Genomic DNA, 10,243 nt, shown 5'->3' with positions numbered 1-10,243 from the left:
GAACATTGTAAGTTTTCCTTACATGGATTATGGAATGACGGTGTAAAACGATCGACAAATTATATACTGTCAGCAACATAAGGTGAATGGCATAACAATAAAATGCGAGCGAGCGAAGCGAGCGAGCTTGAAAATTTTGATATTCTACAGTTCCAAAACTGGAGTTTTAATTGTAGCTACATATTTCGCTTTGAAATAAATGGGGGCGCATCGGGCGCAACTGCTGGCAATTATTGGCAGCAACATTAGGAGAATGGCATAACGATTCAATGCGAGCGAGCAAAGCGAGCGAGCTTGAGAATTTTGACATTTTACAGTCCCAAAACTCCCGTTTGTAGCTATATCTTTCGCTTTGGAAATTAAGGGGGGGGGGCATCGGGTGCAACTGCTGGCAATTACTGGCAGCAACATTAGGAGAATGGCATAACAATTCAATGCGAGCGAGCAAAGCGAGCGAGCTTGAGAATTTTGACATTTTACAGTCCCAAAACTCCCGTTTGTAGCTATATCTTTCGCTTTGGAAATTAAGGGGGGGGGGGGGGCATCCGACGCAACTGCTGGCAATTACTGGCAGCAACATTAGGAGAGTGGCATAACGATTCAATGCGAGCGAGCGAAGCGAGCGAGCTTAAAAATTTTGATATTTCACAGCCCCCAAACTCCCGTTTGTAGCTATATCTATCTTTCGCTTTGGAAATTAAGGGGTGGGGCATCGGGCGCAACTACTGGCAATTACTGTCAGCAACATTAGGAGAATGGCATAACGATTCAATGCGAGCGAGCGAAGCGAGCGAGCTTGAAAATGTTGACATTCTAGAGTCCAACAACTGCCGTCGTAGTTATGTTTTTCGCTTTAGAAATTAAGGGGGAGGCGCACCGGGCTCAACTGCTGGATGCGAGCGAGCGAAGCGAGCGAGATTGAAAATTTTGACATTTTACAGTCAAAAAGCTGCCGTTTGTAGCCATATTTTTTCCCTTTTATTCTTATATATACATATTTATTTTATTTTCTTTGTTTATTCATTTATCTTTATTATCATTATTATTATTTTTTTTTTTTGGGGGGGGGCTTTTTGGGGGGGCAAAAATGCGTTTTGCCCCCCCCCCCCCCCCCCCCACTTTTTGGATTGGGGGGGCGGCCGCCCCCCCCTGCCCCCCCACTTCCGGCGCCTATGCCATACACACAAACCCGTTGTTATGTTTCTGCTTGAAGGACGGCGTCCCATTCTCACATTGTAATCTGATTCTGTGGTTAGCAGACGACCATGCCAATGGTACTCTGTATACAGTATACTGTGCATGGGTCCATGATACTGTGTAACAGTACGAACTCAACGCCTAACGAAGTCCACGCACATGCGTACAAAAACCAACTTGTACACTGATAGTCTTTGCTCAAGTGACACAATTGGCAATTTCGACGCGTTAGGGTTACGGAAAAAAAAATCGCGGCCGGCTAGCGCTCGCGCTGTGTTATGTACACATTACATGCGAAAGAAAAGTCAACGTGGCTTGGCACTGGCACTGCGACTGCGCTTGCACGCACATGTGTAGCGTAGACGATCGACCGACTACATGCTGCATCACGGATTAGGCCTAGTACATTTTTTGTATGCTGCTTGAGTTATATGTATGCCTAACTAGTGAGTCGACGAGTCGAACCCACTCCGGCCCCGAGACAAATCCAAACCATGAGCACTACGACAGGAATGTTCAAATTGGACCCAGTGTATGATTTTTCAAACGCGAAACTAGATCTTCCTGACTGTATGTTCAAAATGGCAAATATCCATGATGGAGGGAATACTTCGTCAGCGCCAGAGGGCGAGGTGAGTTCTAACATTTTCTTCACTAGATTTCTATACGGTTAGATTTCTACACGTCGTATTGTAATGTTGGACATTCAAGCAGTGTAAACTGTTGACACGGTTGAGAGAAGGGGACTGTGCATTTTTCGTGTTATACGCAGCCGGTTTATTTCCATATGTCTTCTTATAAATATTAACTCATGCAACACCTTCACGAAAGGTCAATGTAATGATCTAACTGTTTGTATTCTTAATCTGCCCCTTCACTCCTGTAGAAGATTCTAGCCGATGAAAAGGGTGTGTTTATGTCACAAAGGAAATGAAGAAGTGTCGAGTGTCCTAATCTATTTTAACAAGCGCAAGCCCTGTGGTGATGGTGGTGCATTGAGTCAGAAATGAGCTAAAATCTTCTTTGTCAGATGCACCATTGAACGATTAAAGCCTGGGTTGAGAGGATCCTAACTGCGACCACCCCCAACGTGCAGCGTTGGGGCTGCGCCGTTTTCGCATTCAGATCTAAATGTTGTACAAAACGGGTGCCGTTCCGGCGCTATATTTCCTTAATATTTCAACAAAAACTACTAGGAATACTTACATGGGTCGATTGCACCTAAATGATTCACATCGGCGACTGTTTGATGCATTTCATTGCTTGTGATGCAGAAAATGCTGTCTTATAAGGCAAATATCTTCAGCTCACCGATGCTCACTAAAACTCACAATCACTTGCACATGCGCACAGCATGCATTCAGTGCAGTGCATTGACAGCTGTATTGCTCGCTACATGATGCATATTCATTTCACCTTATATGCACCGTGCGATGATGCATTTTTCATATCCTTGAGCATCCGTAACGTTGACGTCATTGTTCACGCATGCGTAGATGCGTACTAATGGATATACACATTCAAAATAGCAGCAAAGCTCTCCACTAGGGCAGGCTGCTTACTCCAAAAAAATGTGGAAAATTTTGCAGTTTCCAGATAAATTGGTGAGAAGAACCAAGGCAATGGGGTAGTGTGTACTTCATTTTTTATTGTCACTGTGTTTATGATAGAAATTTAGCCATGGTTTATTTGTGAAGTTGCCGTATATGTGGCAATAGGGAGTTGTTCGTGATTCTCACTTTAACGAAACTGCGAGGTAGCCGCCAGGACCCCGCCGCAGAGCGGCGGGTCTCCGGGGCTAAGAGGATCCCAGCTATTGCATTGCATAATTGCATGCTGTTGTGAATTATGACTCTGCCATCAGGGCAAGGCTTTGTGTTTGACTCTGCTGGCTGACGACACTGACAGGGATGACAGTGAAGTGGCAATACTGTCGACGTTCAGTCGTTACATATTGAACAGTTAGCTGAGGCAGGTATTTTACACACAGTATGTACCTGCAGCGTCTACTCCTGTTGTGACAAAGTCCTCGGGACTGGTGATTTTCTTTCGTTGCATCGAAATTTCATTATATAATGAACAGCAGAAAATGTGTAGCTCGATATATTATTAGATGATGATTTTGGGACCTGAATTTTGATTTTGTTGTACCGGTACCAAGAATTTCATTATAACCATTTCCATTATAATGGGAGTGCACAGTATATTCCACAACCATACAAGCTAGACAATTGTGAATTGATTAGAGTGAGACAATAGAATACTAAGGACGGCAAAGTCTAAACTCATATTTATAATTGATTGAGTCCTTTAGTGCAGCACATCATCGTAATCCTGAAGTCAAAATCACTGATAAAGCCTAGTCACTTTGACATATCACTTATTTTGGGATTGTCTAAGTCACACTATAATTCAATATCAAGTAGTAATTTCCAAGTTTCTTGAGTTTTTGCACCATATTAATCTATGATGTATTATTCTATTAAAATCCTCTTGTAATGTTTTCATTTGTATGTCCCTCCTTTTATGTGAGAAGATTGATCCTGCACTTGCTGCATTGGAGCAAAGGCAAGAAAGTATTCTGACTGAGCTGGAATCTCTGAAGACCCAAGTTGCTGCTTTGTCATCCAAGATCCAACCTGGTGTTACTGTGCAAGTTGCAGCTGCAGCTGTTTCTTCTGGGGAACCTTCCAAACTGGTAAGATAGTGAAATATGCTGCTTTTTACTTTTAGTTGTGAGTTTTGGGTTTGCTTCCTCTTTAAAGGTGTCTCGTAAGGGTGAGAAGCCTTTAAAGAGGGAGCATGCCTTTGGGTCCTTTTGCTGAGTTGATCAACAATTGAAGTATTTATAGATGGAATAACAATATTTGCCAGATCTGAATGATTGATGAAGAACTCAAAGTAATGAGATTGAAAGATGCCTTTTCCTGTGTCAGATGCACTGTGGTATTATTTAACATTGTGCACCATGGAGTTCTGTTTTTTAATTTGTCAAGGAATTAAAGGAGCCCTAGGGCAGCGCCCAGTAACTCTTTAGGTCAAGGAGTATGATCATTGGTGAATACCACAACTCTGCACACGTGCACTGGTCCGACGATCTCTGACCAGTAAAAATCACTGTCGGACCAGTAACTTTTCAAGAATGAAGCAGTAAAAGAATAGAAAAACTGGGTACCTACTGGTCTGACAGACAAGTTGGACCAGTAGAAAAAAAAAATGGGTTACTGAGCTGCCCTGAACACCACCAGTTTTTCGCTGCAAAAGGAATGGATGAATCACATGTTTATTCTTTACTCACAAAGTTATAAGAGAGGATGGCAGAAAAAGATGAATTGTATATTTCAGTAAAGGAGAAGTAAATGGAGCGCTTCTTGATATATTTGTGATTTTGAATGTATGCATGTTACTGTTACCCCCATGAAACCTGTGTCTAAGTACAGTATGACTTTGTCTAGTAATATCTGTTTTGCTTTATTCATATTGAAAAATTTTGCCCTAATTCACGCAGAAAATCCGAAGTACGAACGGAACGGATGCTTGCGAAGGTGAATGAGTGTGCAGCGCTTGGCTAGTCGACACATTACAATGGGGGTGGCAGCGCTGTGCGTAATTTCCCGCGTAGTGTGTTTGTGCAGGTGACAGAAATCGGGTTAAATCTACAGAACATGAGATGTAGTCTAGGACCTTATCATTCCTTGACAACATTATTTCAGTTGATTAACTGTGTACAATATGTGTATATGCAAGCACCCGGTTGCAGACAGCATGTGGCAAGCGACCGTAACAATCATTTACGTTATTACAATTTTGTACTACCTGCGAAGGAAATGCACCAGTCAGATTAGAACCATCATCAAAAAATGAGACGGAATGTGGAATGTATTACTTGGTTGTTTCTGCTCCTAAACATACCAGGTAACAGTTATGTTGTTCATAAGGCTGCTACATATCTAAATAATGTCTCACATACAAAAGCATATGGATAATAGATTGTAAATGATATTTGGTGAGAAACAAAAGCTTGAAATCACAGGAATTCACACTGCTGATGACGGCAGACAGTGAAGGTCAACAACTCAAATTTTTGTTAGTAGTCTGTCATGTGATAGTTCTGCATAGATTGTACATGTTCCCTATGGCAGCAATTGTGACTGGGTAGTCTAACTTTACTGCAAAAGTGTGTCAGGACTGCTCAAACAATGAACAAGATTCTTATATCACAAAAATGGGCAGAATGTCTTCTTTCTGAAACCGTCCCGCCCCAAGTTTGTGTGACCTTCTGTTCCTGAGATATCTCATATGGAAGAAATGCAAGGCGGCAAAATATGCTTGAATTCGCCAAATTTGGACTGTTCGCCATAGACAAATGTGACCCGCTACAACAAAATGATCGTAAAGTCGGGCGAGGTCAATTATTTGAAAATTGCATGATATAATTCCCTAATCTTTCTGCTTTAAATTGATATATAACACATTTTATAAAAATAGTCGGCTGCGGAGATATCGATGTTTAAAAGAGAGCATGTCGAGACGTCTGAAAAATCACTGTTTCGAGAAAAGCGCCCTGAAAGTCTTCCTTTCGACGCAATCGCGATCAAGGGACACGCAAGTCAGTTTTCACCTCTGGACAATCGAAGGTAAGCCCTAGCAACCCCCGAAGAGTTCATTCAAGCACATCAGCGTTGGCGGTCTCCTCACCAACCAATCAGTGACCAGCATGTGAGAAGCGGCTGAGCATCGCCCACACGCACCAGTCGACTGGGCAGTGTGCGAGTTTCACGCTTCGGTTAGCAGCAAGCAGCAAACTGACTAATGAGATCACTCTGGTCGTTGTTAGGGGCGGAACCTATCTGTGGCGCTCAATCCAAATTTTCGAACCAGTTTCCGCTTCGTTGAAACGCCAAAAAACATGGCTCAGAAAAATGCTATTTTTGGTCTTTCCTTTGATCATTTTGCTTCAAACTTTCGACAGATGATAGAAGACATGTTATACTCCAATAATATATCAAAATCAGAAAATCGTAAGTTTTGACCAATTTTAATGCTCTGACTTCAAACTCGATTTTCACGGCTTTGACCGTGCGCGACTTTAGGACCTTTTTGTTGTAGCGGGTCACAAATCTACTCATAAAGTACTTTTTGATGAAAAGTGCATCACTGCTACAAATGTTACAATAATGACATATAACATAAATAATTCCAGAAGTGTACACTTTCAGAATCCAGATTTTGTGGAAAGATGAGTCAATTTTTTACCCATTTTACGTGCTGTAGCGTTTGCGTGGAAGCGCTTTTTTGCAGATGCCGGAAAGTTAACAATATGTTAAATATAGACATGATGATTACAGCAATAAGAAAAAATATACACAGCTCCCTGAATTGCATTAGAGATATTATCTTGACCATTGTAGGGTCATAGAGGGGACCTAACTTTTGGTCCTGTGATTGAATAGTAAGGGTTTAACTTAGTCTGAGTATTTTGTCATTATTTCATTAGAAGCATTGTTACCATGAATTGGTAAGTTTTTTGTCAATTTTTACAGAACTCTGGCTGTCTTTGTGATGTGGTCATCTATGCCAATCCCAACAACCCACCCTATTCACTGCTGGTTCTCTACGAGCTACTGAAGCAGCAGTACCGGTGTATGACTAGGGTCCATGCACACTCCTCTGTTTCATCAGTCCCAGAGAAGCTGCTCAGATACTTCGAAGAAAATGGTATCCATGCAGCCAGCAATAGAGGGGACAACCAGTTGTCTCTCACGCTGATCTGGAAAAATGGTGAGCTAGTGTGATTAGAACTCTCCTGTTCCTTTAAGTACACCTGAAACAATAGAATGTGTTTGGCATAGAATTTTGAATTACAGAAAAAAAAATGGTCTAAATTGAGAAAAAAGTGAAGAGAAGACAAAGAGATGTGAAGAATGAAGATAATTTTACAGTTAGTTGCGGTGTATTATGAAGATTTATTAAGCAGCAAAAACAGACTATTTTCTGCCTTTTAATGTGTAAACTTTTTGAAAGATATGGAAGCACATATAAATGGGAACCTCTATTAATGCTCATGTTAGCATAAAGTTCTGATTTCGTTGAGTAAAAGACATCTTCATCCATTTCATTTTAAGATTGATCACTCTTGTTGAATAATATACATCTCTAGAGAATAAAGCTTCTTTCATGCATCACTTCTCTCAATTTCTTAGTTAATCGTTTGTTTGTTTGTTTTTTTATGTTCTCCCACTAGATTTAATCGAATTATTGCAGTGATTTAACAATATTAAGTACATTCTCTTGTGTGTCATGTAATTGTGCTTATTTCTATGGTCTCTCTGACCGCACAACTTATACAGGACAGTAACAGTGTAGTGCCAGATCCCAAATCACACTTTCAGACCTCCCAACCATTGAGATTTTAGAAGAAAGAATCTGAATTTTGACCACTTCCAGCTCTTGGTTCAAGGAAGTTTCCCATTCTTATGCCTCCGCCACGAAGTGTCGCCGGAGGCATTATGTTTTCGGGTTGTCCATCCGTCCGTCTGTCCGTCCGTCCGTCCGTAATCAATTTTGTGGACAGCGTATCTAAAAAAAACCGTTAGAGGTATCCTAATGAAACTTGGCATGTATATGTATGAGGTGGCGAAGTTGTGCCTTTCAACTTTTAGGTGCTCAAGGTCAAAGGTCAAGGTCAAATGCTCAAAATTTCACTATTTCCCCTGTATCTCTGTAATGGCTGGAGGTATTTTCTTGAAACTTGGTGTATACATGAACTGCCAAATAAAGATTCCCTCGAGAGAGTTTTGGGTCATGAGGTTGAAGGTCAAGGGTCAAAGGTCAAGTGAAAATGTTAAAATTTCACTTTTTTCTCCATATCTCAAATATTTTAAGGTATTTTCATGGAACTTAGTATATCTATATGCATGTACTGACTGACAGTGATCATGTAGGGAATTTATAGGTCATGGGTCAAAGGTCAGGGGTCAAAGGTCGAGGTCAACTCATCAAATTGTCATTATTGCCCTCTTACTTATGCAATGCCTGTAGGATTTTTTCTTGAAACTTAGTGTATGCATGTATTACCCAATACAGATTCTCTTGGAAGTTTCTTGTCAAAAGGTCAAAGGCCACAAGGTCAAAGGTCAAGTGAAAGTGCTAAATTTCACTTCTTCTTTAAACTTATAAAAGCGCGGTCAAAAGTTGGGTACAAATCCCGAAATACCTGCACTCTTATTAGACAGTATAGCCATTCATCCAAATAAACCTAGTTCAAGGAAAGTGAACAATCAGTGCATTTGTGACAAACCTGTCATTTTTAATATTTTGCCAGTTATGTGAAACTGTCATCACACATTATCAAGACATTGTGCTATAGGCCTATTCGGAGAACCATGCATTATGACGGAGGCATACCAGTCGCCATAGCGACATTTCTAGTTTTTTTCATATTAATTATGCCACACATGTTGTGTGAACTACTTTATCTTTCTACTTTTGAGCCAAATCATCCGTATTTTTAAGTCAGAAAGGTTGAGAAATCTGCACGTTATGAGCTCTCATGTACTGTTGAGTGAAGTCATAATGGTTTCATTTCTTTTATTACTAATGTGCTTGACCAGTCACCCATGGTCCAGAGATGAAGGTCAAGGCCAGTAGTCAGACCCCTATTCAGGGAGAGGTCAACATCCTCCGCTACCTGTCACGACTCTTGACCCCCACCTATGACGCTGCCGACATCACCACGGTAACCAGCATCGACGGCTTCCTGGATCTCACCAGCTCCACCATCCTCAAGGGTAGCTCCAAGGAGAAGGCAGCCGCCGTGCGGACGCTAAATTCAACTCTTGGAAAGCGCACATGGCTGGTGGGGGAATCCCCAACGATTGCCGACATCGCCGTATGGAGTGCCCTACACCAGACAGGGCAGAACAGCGGGGCTCCCTCTAATGTCCAGAAATGGCTCAAAGCTTGCGCGGCACAATCTCAATTCAGGACTGCTGTTAGCTCTGTAGCATGATGTGCAGGTGATGCAGATAGTTTAGTGTCAAATCACCAGTTGCTTGCTGATCAGTACAGACAGAAACTGTTTACAGGAATGCTAACAACCCATTAGTGTAGAAGATTGTATCAGTCTCGTAGTCTGCTGACAAAGGGTGCTGACCTCTGTGTGTTCTATTCAGAGACAATACTCCAATTTACATTGCACAAAAGTGATGAGAATGGTGAAATATGATTTTAAAAGTGTTCTTCTCCTACTCTTCTGCTGAAACTGCTTGCCTCCATGGTTAGGCCATTTTTTGGATGAGTTATTCTAATTGATTTTTTTTTTCAAATGCTGATCACCATGATATGAATCGAGATACTGTTGCTATAAAGACAAGTATGTCGCTCATCTGGTGTAAAAGGAGAGATGGGAGAGTGAAAGATACCTACCAGGCTTGATTATTGCTTGTCTGCAAATTCAAAGGAACAAAGACACACAAGTGTGAGCATTTTTACTTGTACAGTGGACTCCCAATATAACAAAATCCTGGGGACAGGCAATTTTCTTTCCCTATGTATTGAAATTTCGTTATGACTGAACAAATAAACAATAAAAAAAAAATAGGGAAGATAATGTTGTGGCCCAAATTTTTATTTTGTTGTAACTGGAATTTCATTATAACTATGTTCTTTATAATGGGATTGCACTGTATTTCGTTATAACATTATTTGAATTATGAAACATGCATCTACCATGTAAATCAAACACAATGATAGTGAATTGACTATGGCTTGTGCATATGCTCAACACAACTTAATAGAAAGTGTTGTGCTTGAGTGTATCTCGCTTATGTGGTAATATAACTCGTCTGAATGGCTGCCAGTCCTAAGATGGCTAGATAACTGAGGTTGTACTGTACTTGAAGAAATAACATGGATAAATGCCTAATACTGTGAAGAAAAGATAGGGTTGTCAGTCAGTGATGTACTGTAAAGGAGAAGGATTTTAAAGGTGCATGGTCCAGGTGTTTTAGTCAAATGCGTACGCGGGTGCACAGCGCAAGTTTTC

At 41.0% G+C, this 10,243-nt stretch overlaps 1 protein-coding gene across 1 annotated transcript; it reads left to right on the top strand.

Moving 5' to 3' along the window:
- The first annotated feature begins 1,683 nt into the window (after nt 1–1,683).
- On the top strand, nt 1,684–9,474 carry LOC139734722 (aminoacyl tRNA synthase complex-interacting multifunctional protein 2-like). The gene is made up of 4 exons (XM_071645515.1): nt 1,684–1,829; nt 3,734–3,895; nt 6,741–6,978; nt 8,811–9,474. Exons 1-4 carry the CDS (start codon nt 1,692–1,694, stop codon nt 9,206–9,208), a joined length of 936 nt encoding a protein of 311 aa, XP_071501616.1. The 5' UTR covers nt 1,684–1,691; the 3' UTR covers nt 9,209–9,474.
- The last annotated feature ends 769 nt before the right edge of the window (nt 9,475–10,243 follow it).

This window comes from Diadema antillarum, unplaced genomic scaffold (genome assembly GCF_040938485.1).
Source record: "Diadema antillarum isolate AM-2024a unplaced genomic scaffold, OU_Dant_1.0 seq00000546_RagTag, whole genome shotgun sequence".
NCBI lineage: Eukaryota > Metazoa > Echinodermata > Echinoidea > Diadematoida > Diadematidae > Diadema > Diadema antillarum.
This window is presented reverse-complemented; position numbering and strand designations above follow the sequence as displayed.

What these genes read in the sequence shown, in the direction of transcription:
- LOC139734722 (XM_071645515.1), top strand. Translation starts at nt 1,692, where the DNA reads ATGAGCACTACGACAGGAATGTTCAAATTGGACCCAGTGTATGATTTT. An exon ending in CGTCAGCGCCAGAGGGCGAG is followed by an intron (nt 1,830 to 3,733) that starts GTGAGTTCTAAC and finishes TTATGTGAGAAG; the next exon opens with ATTGATCCTGCACTTGCTGC. An exon ending in CTGGGGAACCTTCCAAACTG is followed by an intron (nt 3,896 to 6,740) that starts GTAAGATAGTGA and finishes CAATTTTTACAG; the next exon opens with AACTCTGGCTGTCTTTGTGA.